The sequence below is a fragment of the Somniosus microcephalus genome, chromosome 2 (assembly GCF_052327205.1).
Source record: "Somniosus microcephalus isolate GS21.2 chromosome 2, FLI_Smic_1.0, whole genome shotgun sequence".
Classification (NCBI taxonomy): Eukaryota; Metazoa; Chordata; class Chondrichthyes; order Squaliformes; family Somniosidae; genus Somniosus; species Somniosus microcephalus.
Window position 1 is genome coordinate 344,544,555 of NC_140988.1, and position 16,791 is coordinate 344,561,345.

Here is a 16,791-nt window from a genome sequence, read left to right on the forward strand (position 1 = left end):
ATTATGGTTATGTTTATGTTAATGTATTACAAGCCAAATGTATGTTGAATGTTTAAATGTCTTAATCTAAATGTACATTCTTGGGAGCCGCAAGCCTACATTTCGTTGTACTGCACTTGTGCACTAACAATGACAATAAAAGTTGATTTGATTTGATTTGTTAGAAAATAAAAAAAAATTCAAAAATTTAAATTATTGTTTAAAATAGTTATTTCATGTAATTTATAGTTTATTTTAAAAATGTGAGGTGATTTTAAAAAAATTTATTTGAAGATTTAGTGATGTTTTGGGGCCCGTAGTATTTATAAGGTTTGACAGGTCAAACTTATGAATGAAGCATTCCCTGCTCTGATTGGCTCCCCATGGCCCACGTGATCCCAGGGGACGCTTCGAACTAACTGCGCCCCTGGGATACGCAAACACTGCGCGCCGGCAGCTGCAGCAGGCCCAGGATCAGAATCCCACACGGGCCCACAGCACAACGGCCGGCGCGCTAGGTAAGTGCAGGTCAGGGGCTTACACCTGCGGGAAGCCCCCGACCTGAATTTCTGGACCAGTATAGTCACTTGTCCCTAAAGGCCCCTTTACCACAAGATTACTGATTAGCCCTTTCTCATTGCACAGTACCAGATCCAGACCAGCTTCTGGTCGCCTGTCCTTTTAATTCTCCTCCCCACTCCCACTCTGACCCTGTTACAATGAAGCTCAACTGAGGTTTGAAGAGCAGCACCTCATCTTTTGATTAGGCACTTTACAGCCTCTGGACTCAACACGGAGTTCAACAACCTCTCTGCTCAGGAAAATAATAATAGATCCTTCCTATCCATTACCTAGGCCCCTGGCAATTTAAGTCTCCCCTCAGCCTCCTCTGTTCCAAAGAAAACAACCCCAGCCTATCCAATCTTTCCTCATAGCTAAAATTCCCCAGCCCAGGCAACATCCTGGTAAATCTCCTCTGTATCCTCTCTATCTTTAAATCTTTTTGTTTTAGTGTAAAGTATTCCCCCAGTTTGGCGCTATGAGTCAGGTTGAAGTCAAAAGTCAACAAACGTTTGCACAAGAGAACAGACGATGATAGCCGGCAAAGGGAAGCGTAAACAAACACAAGCGATCGATCTTTCAGGTAACTGAGCTGTTTAAAACACCCCCTGAGAAATCTTTAAACCTCAGCAAGTGTCACTCAAGCCGCGAACAGAGTGAAACTGACCAGGTGAAGGCGGAAGGCCAGTCACAACATCTAAATAAAAAAAATACAATATAAATATTTTAAAAACACACGGTGTAGGGTTGCTTTGGGAAACCGGGGATCAACTGCGTCGCTAATAGGTAACAGCAGAGCTATCCGCTTGAATCTTAATAGTTCCCAATCGCCTCATATAATCTTTAAATCCCTTCCATGACATAGATTTGCTTTCCAAAACTGAAAATTAGCTCCAGAGATTGTTTTCAAATTGTAGGTCACACACACTCACATAGACATAAATTTAACGCATTTTTGACCAATCACAACGTGTATTACAGGCAGCGAGAAGGTCAAGTTATTTGTTTCTTCCCATGTGTGTATGTCTGGCGAGAGCTCCGGTGAATACTAAACGGGAGAAAACAAGCCTGTGTTTATGACAAATATAATTTAAAGACGGGATCCTTGTGTCCAGGGGTTCAACTCAACCGAAGCAGTCGGAAGAGATACCCGGACTTGGTGCAACTCTGATTTATAAAGTCCGACTTCAAATACGGAAGCAATTCCGGATATCAGAAATCAAGCAAAGATTTAGAATCGGGTTAAAGGCCAAGCATTCGCAAGCAATTTCTCAGTGGTGTTCTCCGCGGTTTTCTAATCACATTGGAACTTCACATAGCATAAGTTAAATTAAAGGTCCCACCAAAGTCTGGCTAGTTAATAGCCTGCTGTAAGGGGTACGGTCGCATAGTGATTATGTTACTGGGCTAGTAATCCAGAGGTCTGGACTAATAATCCCGAGACATGAGTTCATAATCCCACCAGGGCAGCTGGGGAATTTAAATTCAATTAATTAAATAAATCTGGAATAAAAAGCTAGTATCAGTAATGGTGACCATGAAACTACCAGATTGTCGTAAAAACCCATCTGGTTCACTAATGTCCTTCAGGGAAGGAAATCTGCCGCCCTTACCCGGTCAGATCCACAGCAATGTGGTTGACTCTTAACTGCCCTCTGAAATGGCCTAGCAAGCCACTTAGTTCCACTAAACTAAACTGCTACCACAAAGTCACTGTGGGTGGGAGTACCTTCACCACACGGACTGCAGTGGTTCAAGAAGGCTGCTCACCATCTCCTTCTCAAGGGCAATTAGGGAAGGGCAATAAATGCCAGCCTTGCCAGCAATGCCCACATCCCATGGGTAAAAAAAAGTGTGGTACTGAGCCCCACATTTCAGTAAGGCTCCAGGCATCATCCCTGGTCTCTGTGCAGTTAACTGGTCTCAGTCAGGGCTGTGGTCAAGGTCCTACAATTAGCCTCAGGACCTCTATGTTAGCAGGGGGAGCAAGCCAGGGTGTCTGCTCCCAGGTCACCACCAATTACCCCCCCCCCCCCGCCCCCTGTGAAGGTTGGGCAAGAACCAAATCAGGCTGAGATGTGGTGCCCTTTGTGATCAGATGGTGTGCTGACAATCGTTGCCTCGGTTCACACACACACACGAAGTATTGCTGGATGAGTGAGCAGCAGACTGCTGGTCTCTGGAACCATACGCCACGATGAGCCAATCTTTCGGGAGGAGCTGAAGGGGAGAACAGGGGAGGTTGTGAATGCAGACTACAATCTTCAAAATCATTGGCAAAAGATCGAGGGGGAGATGAGGAGATTTTTTTCCACTCAGTGAGTTGTCGGGATCTGGAACGTTCTCTCTGAAAAGCTGGTGGAAGCTGATTCCATCAATAATTTTAAAAGGGAGTTGGACAGGTTCTTGAGGATGAGCAACTTACAGGGTTAGGGACAAAAAAAAAGCGGGGATGTGGGAGGAAGCACGGCTGCTCTTTCAAAGAGCCAGCATGGGCAAGATGGGCCGAATGGCCTCCTTCTGTGCTGTGAGTTCCTGTGCTGACCAATCTTTGCATTTGCCATTACAGTCAGTTTCGACAAAAGACAAATATCACCAAAACGTCCGTCTCTCTCTCCACATTACCATGGATGAACGCCTGATCTGGGAGGGGAGGGGTGGGACATGGACACATTTAACATTTCAATCCCAGGGCGATCAGTGTATCTGTTAGTTCGATTTACTTGTTCATTTACAACGGATTCGTTCTCGTTTGGAAAGAAGAATAATAATCATAGCATGGCATAATCATACAGCACAGAAACAGGCCATTCGGCCCACCGTGTCTGTGCTGAAAATCCAGTTTCAAAAAAGACTTCACCTGACGAAGGAGCAGCGCTCCGAAAGCTTGTGATTTCAAATAAAGCTGTTGGACTATAACCTGGTGTTGTGTGATTTCTTAAAAAAGAATGAATTATTGCAATGCTCACAAATTCAGACCCAACAACTCAGAGGCCAAATTAGTCAAGGTTGCTGGAATTATATTACATTGGATTTAACGTTTTGATGATTTTTTTTGTACAAGAGGATACACATCGTTCTTGTGCAGAACTCAACAGATACGTTCACAGTGGAACTCGTTAAGCTACATAAACCCTGCAGCCAGTTTTGTAACTCTGTATTGTTAGAACACTATTACAACTGAAATGAGGCGGTTTTAAGGCGGTAACTAACTGCTCCAGGCTGGAGATGATCTATTGGTGCTGGGTGATTTACGTTTTACAATCGCTTGTTTAGACCTATCAGTATCAAGGGTGCTTTAGACATTGCACAAAGCGAGAGAGAATATATTATATATATATATAGTCTATCTCTCAATGTGAATATGGCGTGTGAGGTCGAAAGGTTACAATAATGGTTTGACTAACGAGGACTCCGTGGAAGCATAAATACCCAGGCTGTTACCGTCGATTTCTGCAGAGGTCCCAGTCCCAACACCTAGCACTGACAACTCACAGGCTGCACCGAAGTTCAACATTCAAGTGAGTGTACGGTGCTGCAATTCTTGTATTAGAACAGAAAGTGGTGCAACTGCACATCAGTTCAGTTATCAGAGGCTGTGTGTATTTCCAGCATTTTCAGATTCCTATCATTCGCTGTTGTTCTCTATTTAAGCTCTGCACTTCTGAGGGGGAGAAAAAATGTTTAATAACTTACTATAAAAATAATGTTCTTCTTCTGCGCTTCCTTGTATTTATCTCGTGTAATGATGTGAATTGACACCAGCCTGCGCTCTTCAGTAGAGTGTGAGTTGTTCAGTAATTCAGGATTTAGCAATGTAATGCAACACTGAAATATCATCGGGCTATTTGTGTTTGAGTACAACGGCAGTAATTGTAACCGTGAGATGTCATTCTTACACTTTCGGAAAGTGTTTATTTTAAAAATCCAATGATGTGAAATGTACTTTAAATAAAAATGACACGCCCTTGTATTCATATTTTTGTTTCCTACAGTACTTCAAAAAAAAAATCCTCCCTCGAAACGGTTATGGCGATGTGCAAAGTTTGGAAAGTTTTGGGGACGCTCTTGGTAACGGTGCTGGGCTGTGTGCGGTGCTTGCCCGTGGACGGGGAGCTTCTGTGCACGGCAGGGGGCCGCGCCAAGTACAGCCTGATCTTCACCGGCAAGTGGAACCGCATCGCCTTCCCCAAGCAGTACCCACTGTACCGGCCCCCGGCGCAGTGGTCCCCGCTGATGGGTAAGTGTGCTGTACCGCTGACCGCCCCGAATACTGCGTGCGCAATCTGAGCTCGAAACCACTTTACAGAAGTTTAACTGAACTAAACTGACAAAGTTACTTGTGGCCGAGCCTGTCAAATGTAAAAGATGGATTGTTCCCGGCACTTTCTGAAGGGCTCGACTGCCTCTAAAACTACTTTTTAAAGTGCACTTAAAAAAATCCTCCCTCAATTTTAATTTTAACACACAGATTTCACCCAATAATCTTTTCCTCCCCCAATAAAGCTCCTTAACGTGGACTTTTGCAACCTATTGAACATTTACACTTTCTTTGAGGATCGCACTGCCACCTGGCGGGCACTTTATCTTAAACAAGGAAAACGTTTTCCCTTCTCATTTGCCCTCCAATTAAGAGGCGACACTCTGACTTAAGTTACTTCCAGAGATTTGATGAGTTCTCCTTTAATCGGCTGGAGGATGAACATATCCCTCGAGAAAATGCTACCCCTTATTTCCAGCCCCACTGTCATTTTGTTGAATATTGCAATTTTAAAAGTTCGGCGCAAGTTGTAGGGTAACGTTAGTTGCTTTATATCAATGAGACGATTATTTGTTGCTTTGGATGGCTTTTTAAACACAAAATTGCAGTAACCAATATTTGTTTCAACCATCATTACCCTCGGGGCACAGGATAGGACTGTTTCCAGAAACTCCCTGTTACCAAGCACTGCTTTCACGACATTGTCTCTGGAATTCCTGTGTAGTGTCTCTACTCTCATACTCTCTAACTACAACTGTACTGACGGACAGTCTCTCGCTGTATTTCCATCCTTTCCTTTCTGGGCGTGTGCCTCGCTCCCTCTCTTTCTGACTATCTCTGCCTGTGGCCTCTTCTGCCCACCCCCCGTGACGGTCGCTATTTATTTATTTTAGTCCAATGTCAATTGGTTTGTCTGACCTTGCCTGTTCTTTCATTTCTGGTGTATGTTTTATTGGGCGAAGGGGATCTCTCACATATGCCTAGGCTTTTCTCCGGGTTCTCTCTCTTTCAGAAGTTCCTAGCCATTCTTTTCTATATCCAAAGATATTAGTTGGATATATAGAACTTGCTTTAAAAAAAAATTGCAAGTTGAGGAATGAGAGACGATTTTTTCCAGTTGTGTTGGTGACCATAAAATCAGTTGTGAATTACCAGATTATCCACACTTGTGAGGCTCACTGAAAATATTTATTCCATCTTGCTTGTGACTACATATTTTAGAATCTTTGCCTTTTAAAAGCAGGACAACATGCTGTGGCTCAGTGGGTAGCACTCTCGCCTGAGTCAGAAGGTTGTGGGTTCAAGTCCGCATAAAAAATCTAGGCTGACACTCCAGTGCAGTGCTGAGGGAGTGCTGCACTGTCGGAGGTGCCGTCTTTCGGATGAGACGTTAAACCGAGGCCCCGTCTGTTCTCTCAGGTGAATGTAAAAGATCCCATGGCACTATTTCGAAGAAGAGCAGGGGAGGTATCCCCAGTGTCCTGGCCAATACTTATCCCTCAACCAACATAACAAAAACAAACAGATTATCTGGCCATTATCACACTGCTGTTTGTGGGAGCATGCTGAGCGCAAATTGGCTGCCGCGTTTCCCACATTACAACAGTGACTCCACTTCAAAAGTACTTCATTGGCTGTAAAGCACTTTGAGACGTCCGGTGGTCATGAGAGGCGCTATATAAATGCAAGTCTTTCTTATGTTTATCATTTGTGCACCCTGAAATACTCATTTTATTTTAACTCTAGAGGTTAGTTAGTTTATATAAATTTGGGGGGGGGGATGGTAAGACATGATGCTTGGTAACAGGGTTATTATCTTATGCCAGAAAATGCAGTTTATTGTGGCTTTCATATATAATCTCCATAAGGAAGATATTATAGTGTAATGGGAAGGTATTTCGGTGTCGGCCTTGGCTCAATGGTAGCACTTTTGCCTTTTTGAGTCAGAATGTCGTGGTCTCACTGCAGGATTTGACCATATAATATTGGCTGACGCTTCAGTGCAGTATGGGGGGGAGTGCTGCGCTGTTGGAAGTACCATCTTTCAGATTAGCTGTTAAACCGAGGTTCCGTCTGCCCTCTCAGGTGAATGCAAAAGATCCAATGGCACTATTCAAAGAAGAGCAGGGGACTTCCCTGGTGTCCTGGCCAACATTATTCCTCCCTCAACTAATACCACTAAAGCAGTTTAATTGCTCATTTACCTCATTGCTGTTTGTGGGACCTTGCTGTGTGTAAATTGGCTGCTGTGTTTTCCTACATTACAACAGTGACCACACCTCAATATTAATTCAGTGGCTGTGAAGCACTTTGCGATGTCCTGAGGTCATGAAAAGTGTTCTGTAAATGCAAGTCTTTCTTAAATACCAGAGGAAGAAAGCACTGGGTGATTATTTATTAAAGTTGTTCTCAGCTAATGAATCAAAAACTTAGATAATCCACCCATTTCCCGCCACCACCCCCTCCCCCTCACCATTTTTGCTCTTCCTTATCTCAAAAGCACCCCACTTCCCTTAGTGAGAGAATCCACCTATAATTGATAGCCTGGCACAGCCCCATCCCTCTGGACTACAGCATTGAATCTACCAGACAACCTCCCTATCTCCAATTTATAGAATGACCATCTAGCTATTTCATTCTACTTGGACACATTTTTCACACTGTGCATATAATCTTCTTCTCCTTCTTCTTAAGCAGTCCCTCGGAACCGAGGATGACTTGCTTCCACATTAAAAATGAGTTCACAGGCAACTGATGAGTCCAATGCGGGACCAACAGTCTCTGTCACAGGTGGGGCAGACGGTGGTTGAAGGGTGGAGTGCTTGGGTTGACATGCGCTCCTTGCGCTGCCTGTGCTTGGCTTCTGCTTGCTCCCGTCGAAGAGACTCGAGGTGTTCGGCGCCTTCCCGGATGCTTCTCCTCCACTTTGTGTGGTCTTGGGCCAGGGTTTCCCAGGTGTCGGTGGGAATGTTACACTTTTTCAAGGAGGCTTTGAGGGTGTCCTTGAAGCGTTTCCTCTGCCCACCTGGGGCTCTCTTGCCGTGCCGGAGCTCCGAGTAGAGCGCTTGTTTTGGGAGTCTCGTATCGAGCATGCGGACAATGTGACCCGTCCATCGGAGCTGATCGAGCGTGGTTGAAGCTTCGATGCTGGGGATGTTGGCCTGAGCAAGAACACTGACTTTAGTGCACCTATAATGGTGTAGTAATGGTGACTACGATACTGCAGCTGTTTTTTTCTGGCATACATAATATCACATAATGCTGATTTCTTTTGGCTATGTATCTTACTGTTTTTTTGCATGATTAAAATCCTAAAAGGAAAAAGCGTCAGTTTTTAAAAAAATAAACGTTTTTTCTCTTCCTTAAACAGTGGTCTCCCACAGCAGCGACTACCACATGTGGCGGGTGGGTGAATATGCCAGCAATGGAGTACGGGAATTTGCGGAGAAAAGTGAGGCGTGGACTTTGATGCGAGAGGTGGAAGCATCGGGAGAGAAAATCCAGAGTGTCTACGGAATTTTCTCGGCACCAGCTATCCCCAATGGTGTAGAACAGACCTCAACTGAATTTGAAGTGCATGCCAGACATTCTCTTGTGAGTATCCACTTATCTGTGGTACTCAGCCTTCTCTTATCCTGTAATTTAACCTACTTGGGAAATGTTCCATTGTCTCTGAATTAATACATTAAAACGTTCAGTAGAAATAATTTAAACATAGTGACTTTAAAAAAAAGTGTTATTGTTGGGACTCATGATTTGACAGAGATTCACGCAGAACCGAGCACTTCACAAACTGTGTTAATGGCATAACCGAGCAAAAAACTGGATTACACACCATGGAGGCAATTTTAACTTGGCCGATGGTGGAAAATTGGTTATCAAATTAGCCACAGCTGATTTTTCCTTTCCATTGTAGTCTTTGGAAGGGAATATCTGGCGTGGTGTATAATGGGTGGCCAATTCAATGTCGCCCATTTTACACTATTTCTAATAGTTAAAATTACCCCGGTATATGTAAATATTCACCAGAATTCATCATAAGATGTCACACTGCATCAAATTGCTTGCCCTAGTTATTGTAGTAAGAAACGAGGAGACAAATTGAACCTATTTTTACAATAGGAGAGTGGCGTCCTTGTGGATCAAATAAATGTGACAGAGTTTCATCAGTAAATCATTGGGTAAATGCAGAGCAGGAAGTTCCCTGGGTTGATCCTCTGACTGTGCCGAGTTAGCCAATCTCAGCGAGGTGGTGATGGGGGCTCTACAATTGCACTGATCACAGGTAATCCCTGCTGGAAAGTGGGAATGGATGGAGACTGGGTGAAGGTGGGATACAGTGTTCTTACTATCCATTTTGGGAGGGGGTGCTGGGGAGGTTAGTTAAATTTCTTTGGATTTATAGGTTCCATGATGATATACCTGATGTTTGAAGCTTTGAACTAAGCCAACCCTCTGGTAGATGTGGTAGTTAGCTAGCAGAACCAGGCAGGCTCATAGTACTTCAGAGAACTGTTGATGATTGAATATCTAGCTCACTAATGGAACCTGGAGGGTAGAGCATGCCTGGGGATTTGGATTCTTTCCATTTGGCTCCTGACAATTGTGCATGCTAGTGCCCAAATGGACAAATAGTTACTCTACAGCAACAAGCTTCTGGCTTTAACATGTATTGCTTGAGCATAACCGTTATGGACATTTAGGCATCCCCAAGTCTTGACTTTGCCAACTTACTCCAGGACATCCCAGGGCTTGGGTAAGTGGGATTTGTCTCCGTGGGGAGAGAGATCAGACAAACATAAATTCTACATGTAGATCTTTTAATTGCTAATTTTCTATGCATGCCAGATACCTGGCTGGTCAAAGCCAAAAGGCTCACCCATTGGGAAAGAGCCTGCTGTTTAGGTACATGTGAAGAATGGCATGGGTGGCCGGTACCAATGGAACCTTGCACCAGCATCAATCAGCCCCTTTAAAGTGAGTAGGGGATAAAATTGGGCTTCAACTGATAACTCAAAAAATTGTCCTGAATATCAGTTGATGATGTAGTTAGTGCTAGTGCAGTTGGGAATGGGCTTGTTCTATGTTAAGCTGCAGGTATACTGAACATTCCCTCACTTATATAGTGGAAAATTGTGGCATAAATTGCAGGGGTTTGCCCTTGATATTTCTTGTGGAGAAATTGTGGCTTATTGTGAATATGTGATTGGCACTCTGTTGCTAAATATGGTAAAATGTTTAAATGCCACGGTAACATGTCACTGCTTTTCTCTCCCATTTCCTTGGTTCACGTTGTTGCTCTTCCTCTTCGATTTCCTCTTTCTGGCTTTTGTCCATTAGGGCACTGGCATGCACGATTGTCAGCTGTGGCTCACTTGGTAGCACACTCGCCTCTGAGTCAGAAGGTTGTGGGTTCAACTCCCATGCCAAGGACTTGCGCACCTAAAGCTAGGCTGACTAGGCAGTGGAGTGCTGCACTGTTGGAGGTGCCGTCTTTCGGTTGAGACGTTAAACCGAGGCCCTGTCTGCTCTCTCGGGTGGACGTAAAAGATCCCATGGCACTATTTCGAAGAAGAGCAGGGGAGTTAGCCCTGGAGTCCTGGCCAATATTTATCTCTCAACCAACATAACAAAAAAACAGATCATCTGGTCATTATCACATTGCTGTTTGTGGGATCTTGCTGTGCGCAAATTGGCTGCCGCGTTTCCCACATTACAACAGTGACTCCACTTCAAAAAAAAAGTAAATGGCTGTAAAGCGCATTGAAACGTCCGGTGGTCATGAAAGGCGCTATATAAATGCAAGTCTTTTTTTCTTTTTTCCCCTTCCCATGTCCCTATTCAAGATGGTATTTGCCTCCTTTGTCCCCCTCACAGTTCACACTCACAATTCGACCCCCCACCCCCCGACACTTCGTTCATGCTGACAGTCTCTCATCTCCCTGCTCCTCTCTCCCCTTCAATACATGTGCTAATTTTAATAGATGGAAGATCATTTAATAGGGCACATTGATCATTATTCCCAAATTCCTGCAAAGCACTCCTATCGTGAAGCTCTGCGCTGGAGTACGAATTGGTAAAATGGCCCCACTTTTGCTTTTTAAAAAACTTCCTAGGGCAGAAGGGTAATTGGATCATAGGTAGGTTGGTACCAAAAATTATTTAGTTTATTCCTGCAGATTCAGTAGTTGGAACCCACCAACACCAACTGGTGGGTTCTGTGTGTTTAACTCACTTGAAATTGTGTATTCTGAATAGAACAAGTTTGTTTACAGTAACAAACAGGAATTGAATCCTATTTTGAACTGCAAGTGAGGTATGAGTAATGTTAGCATGAGAATTCTTTGTTTGAAAGGGGCATTGTTACCATGGTAACTTGTCTTTTCAGATACTTCACCATGTTTGTAAAGAGATGAGTGCAGTAATGAAATGCTCCTGCATCACTACCTCGCCTTCTTTGCTCACTGCTGCAAATCTCCTTTTTTATATATTGCACTTCCAGCAAAAAACACGCATCTGCTTTGCAGAAGTTTTCATTGCAAAGTACATGTCACCTCTGTTCTTGTCTAAATACACCCTGCCAATGAAAAGGTCCATGTCTTGTATTTGCATATGTGCACTGTTCTCATATATTTTTCAAATTAGAGTCCATACAATGGGCAAAGTATTTGGGGGAAAGACCATCTTAAATGGGGTGAGCTGCCCATGGAAGGCTGAGGGGCAGAAGCAGCAACAATAGTTTTCCCTATTGAAGAATCTGAAAGCACCCATAGACTAACTGGGAATAAATACATGGAGCCAACCAGGTCAACTTTGAAGGTGGATTCTATCAAGTCCTTTCCCCAAAATTAAACCTGGTATAAATCCTAGGGTTAAATTTAATGCTGATCTGTGTGGCCATTAAAGCAAGAGACAAATGTAGCATCAGAAGAACTGCATTTTAGAGACAACTTTTTCCAGAAACAGGGAAATCTCCTAAACTCTCCAGTGCTCTTTAAATGAATACCAGGAAGTTGCAACACTGAATGGCAAACCAATTGTTTCTAATTTTTAAAAATCTTTTTGCAATTTGTGGAAGCAAAAGTGATGAATGAAAATTGGGCCACGGCACAGTGGAAGTGTTGTAGTAAAATGTCCCAGGGTGCTTCACAGGAGCGTTCTCAAACAAAACCTAAGGAGATATAAGGTAGATGACCAACAGCTTGGTCAAAGAGGTGGGTTTTACGGATCGTCTTTAAAGGAAAGAAAAGAAAGACTTGCATTTATATAGCGCCTTTCACGACCACCGTCGTTTCAACGTGCTTTACAGCCAATGAAGTACTGTTGTAATGTAGGAAGAGAGGCAGAGAGGTTCAGAGAGGGAATACCAGAGCTTAGGGTCTCGGAAGCTCAAGGCACAGCTGCCAATGGGAGAGCGATTAAAATCAGGGATGTGCAAGAGGCCAGAATTGCAGGAGTGCAGATATCTCTGAGGGTTGTAGGCTGGAGTAGGTTACAGAGATAGAGAGGGGTGAGGCCACGGAGGGATTTGGGAAAAAAAGTGAATTTTGAAGAAATTTGATTCTTAGGCAGATTTACATTCTGGCGTGTAGTGTGGTGGTCCAGACTTCTATGCAGAAACATAATGTAGCCTGTGTAACATCTCAAAACTCAACCTGTGCTAAAATGAAATAACAACAGAAAATGCTGGAAATACTCAGCAGGCCAGGCAGCATCCGTGGAGAGAGAAACAGGGTTAATGTTTCAGGTCAGGGACCCTTCATCAGAACTGCTAAAATGAGTTGCTTTATCATCTTTTTATGTTTGGTAAATACTTGCCCACAACTAGTTTATGTACACTTGTGGTGAATTAAATAAATTATATCATTCTTTTGACGCTATATTTGCCTCTTACCTGTATCTGTGTAGAACAACATTGATCATTTGTGTTAGAGCATGTAAAAGAAAATGCTACAGATACACACGTTAATGTTTTCGGGTCTCGACCCTTCATCAGAATCGAAAGATAAACAAGCCCCCCAAATGCAACCGAACAAAACAAAGGCGGAAGAGAATCGCAAGTAGAAGTCACTAACTGGGAATGCTGAACCCTGTCAGAGGTGATAATCAGTTGAACGGCCAGGAAACCGGTTTTGTGGAAGCTGATGATGTGTGTGTAAAGAACATCTCAGTGAGGCAAAATGTTACTTTTGTGTCCTCTTCTTCTCTGAATTTCTAAGTGGGGTAGTGACAGGGCATAGGAAAGTTACGCACACACACAAGCTGATTCTATATACAGTAGGTACTACAGGAGTAGAAAGCTGACTGCCTCCTGCACAGCCAGTGGTAATTAGAAGCAAACTTTCCAGAGCTCTTGAAGCCAGTTTTCTTAGTGGTGAGCCCCAGTGAATTCAGCAAGTCCACTCTGGGGCTGTTGATGGACCCAGCATCCCTCCAATACTAAGACACAGCAAGTCCACACCAGGGCTGTTGATGGACCCAGCATCCCTCCAATACTAAGACACAGCAAGTCCACTCTGGGGCTGTTGATGGACCCAACATCCCTCCAATACTAATACACAGCGAGTCCACACCAGGGCTGTTGATGGACCCAGCATCCCTCCAATACTAAGACACAGCAAGTCCACTCTGGGGCTGTTGATGGACCCAGCATCCCTCCAATACTAAGACACAGCAAGTCCACACCAGGGCTGTTGATGGACCCAGCATCCCCCCAATACTAAGACACAGCAAGTCCACACCAGGGCTGTTGATGGACCAAGCATCCCTCCAATACTAATACACAGCAAGTCCACACCAGGGCTGTTGATGGACCCAGCATCCCCCCAATACTAAGACACAGCAAGTCCACACTGGGGCTGTTGATGGACCCAGCATCCCTCCAATACTAAGACACAGCAAGTCCACTCTGGGGCTGTTGATGGACCCAGCATCCCTCCAATACTAAGACACAGCAAGTCCACACCAGGGCTGTTGATGGACCCAGCATCCCTCCAATACTAAGACACAGCAAGTCCACACCAGGGCTGTTGATGGACCCAGCATCCCTCCAATACTAATACACAGCAAGTCCACACCAGGGCTGTTGATGGTCCCAGCATCCCTCCAATACTAAGACACAGCAAGTCCACTCTGGGGCTGTTGATGGACCCAGCATCCCTCCAATACTAAGACACAGCAAGTCCACACCAGGGCTGTTGATGGACCCAGCATCCCTCCAATACTAAGACACAGCAAGTCCACACCAGGGCTGTTGATGGACCCAGCATCCCTCCAATACTAATACACAGCAAGTCCACACCAGGGCTGTTGATGGACCCAGCATCCCTCCAATACTAATACACAGCAAGTCCACACCAGGGCTGTTGATGGACCCAGCATCCCTCCAATACTAATACACAGCAAGTCCACACCAGGGCTGTTGATGGACCCAGCATCCCTCCAATACTAATACACAGCAAGTCCACTCTGGGGCTGTTGATGGACCCAACATCCCTCCAATACTAAGACACAGCAAGTCCACACCAGGGCTGTTGATGGACCCAGCATCCCTCCAATACTAATACACAGCAAGTCCACTCTGGGGCTGTTGATGGACCCAGCATCCCTCCAATACTAATACACAGCAAGTCCACACCAGGGCTGTTGATGGACCCAGCATCCCCCCAATACTAAGACACAGCAAGTCCACTCTGGGGCTGTTGATGGACCCAGCATCCCTCCAATACTAATACACAGCAAGTCCACACCAGGGCTGTTGATGGACCCAGCATCCCTCCAATACTAAGACACAGCAAGTCCACTCTGGGGCTGTTGATGGACCCAGCATCCCTCCAATACTAAGACACAGCAAGTCCACACCAGGGCTGTTGATGGACCCAGCATCCCCCCAATACTAAGACACAGCAAGTCCACACCAGGGCTGTTGATGGACCCAACATCCCTCCAATACTAATACACAGCAAGTCCACACCAGGGCTGTTGATGGACCCAACATCCCCCCAATACTAAGACACAGCAAGTCCACACCAGGGCTGTTGATGGACCCAACATCCCCCCAATACTAAGACACAGCAAGTCCACACCAGGGCTGTTGATGGACCCAACATCCCCCCAATACTAAGACACAGCAAGTCCACACCAGGGCTGTTGATGGACCCAACATCCCTCCAATACTAAGACACAGCAAGTCCACACCAGGGCTGTTGATGGACCCAGCATCCCTCCAATACTAAGACACAGCAAGTCCACTCTGGGGCTGTTGATGGACCCAGCATCCCTCCAATACTAAGACACAGCAAGTCCACACCAGGGCTGTTGATGGACCCAGCATCCCCCCAATACTAAGACACAGCAAGTCCACTCTGGGGCTGTTGATGGACCCAGCATCCCTCCAATACTAAGACACAGCAAGTCCACACCAGGGCTGTTGATGGACCCAGCATCCCTCCAATACTAAGACACAGCAAGTCCACTCTGGGGCTGTTGATGGACCCAGCATCCCCCCAATACTAATACACAGCAAGTCCACACTGGGGCTGTTGATGGACCCAGCATCCCCCCAATACTAAGACACAGCAAGTCCACACCAGGGCTGTTGATGGACCCAGCATCCCTCCAATACTAAGACACAGCAAGTCCACACCAGGGCTGTTGATGGACCCAGCATCCCTCCAATACTAAGACACAGCAAGTCCACTCTGGGGCTGTTGATGGACCCAGCATCCCCCCAATACTAATACACAGCAAGTCCACACCAGGGCTGTTGATGGACCCAGCATCCCTCCAATACTAAGACACAGCAAGTCCACACCAGGGCTGTTGATGGACCCAGCATCCCTCCAATACTAATACACAGCAAGTCCACACCAGGGCTGTTGATGGACCCAGCATCCCTCCAATACTAAGACACAGCGAGTCCACACCAGGGCTGTTGATGGACCCAGCATCCCTCCAATACTAATACACAGCAAGTCCACACCAGGGCTGTTGATGGACCCAGCATCCCTCCAATACTAATACACAGCAAGTCCACACCAGGGCTGTTGATGGACCCAGCATCCCTCCAATACTAATACACAGCAAGTCCACACCAGGGCTGTTGATGGACCCAGCATCCCACCAATATTAATACAATCGCAGCTTATTTTTAAAAAAGAGAGAATGGGAAAACAACTGAATGCAAAAAATATTAAATAAAAACAGAAAATGCTGGAACACATTCGCACTTAACACCCATCACATCTTGCAGTAGGTTTTTTTCTCCTTTACTACTCATCTTGCCCACTGCATGGGAACTAGCTGAACAAAACTTTAAAAAAAATTAAATCCATAAGCAATCAGCACTATGCACCAGTGTGTCGAAATGTTTTGTATATGTTCCCAACCACCTGATGCTCTCTGTTTAGCACGCATTATCACAATACATAAGGATTAACCACGTTCCTTGTGCTTATTCCTAGATGTCCTTCATGGTTCGTATTGTGCCAAGTCCAGACTGGTTTGTAGGTGGTGACAGTTTGGATCTGTGTGACGGAGATAAATGGAAGGAGCAAATCTCTCTCGATATGCATCCTTATGATGCTGGAACTGACAGTGGATTCACCTTTTCTTCTCCAAATTATGCTACTATTCCCCAGGAGACTATCACTGAGGTAAAAATATTATGAAAAATATCCATACAAAGTATAGCCACTTAAATATGAATCCAATGTATGTTACCAGTATTTCCATGCTCAAAAATATCCATTCTATCTATCTTTCTAAATACCTAGATGGCTTGGTCTATTAATGCTGCATATGGTGAGGTACGGCCCAAAAAGATTCCGGGCTTGTTTCCTGGAATGTGCTGAGTTAGCTGATGTGGTAGCTGAGGTGCTATAGTTGGCCAAAGTGCTATGTGTGTTGATGATAGACTTGAGCTTGGCTGTGATGCATCTATGGTAAAAAAAAAAATAGCTTCCTGATGCTCACAGTCAAGGGTCAATGAG

General features: G+C 44.9%; 1 protein-coding gene across 3 annotated transcripts in view; it reads left to right on the top strand.

The window, feature by feature from the left end:
- Window positions 1-1,017: 1,017 nt before the first annotated feature.
- spon2b (spondin 2b, extracellular matrix protein) overlaps window positions 1,018-16,791 on the top strand; it is a 33,787-nt gene continuing 18,013 nt past the window's right edge. Inside the window, exons 1-4 of one of the 3 annotated variants that reach the window (XM_085975477.1) lie at window positions 1,018-1,123; window positions 4,536-4,780; window positions 8,172-8,395; window positions 16,264-16,455. In XM_085975477.1, coding sequence (XP_085831603.1) covers window positions 4,570-4,780; window positions 8,172-8,395; window positions 16,264-16,455 — 627 coding nt within the window. In that variant the 5' untranslated portion in view covers window positions 1,018-1,123; window positions 4,536-4,569. Of the gene's footprint in view, window positions 1,124-3,834; window positions 4,062-4,208; window positions 4,326-4,535; window positions 4,781-8,171; window positions 8,396-16,263; window positions 16,456-16,791 lie in introns of those variants that run through there. The other 2 variants (XM_085975475.1, XM_085975476.1) reach the window with 2 other exon arrangements.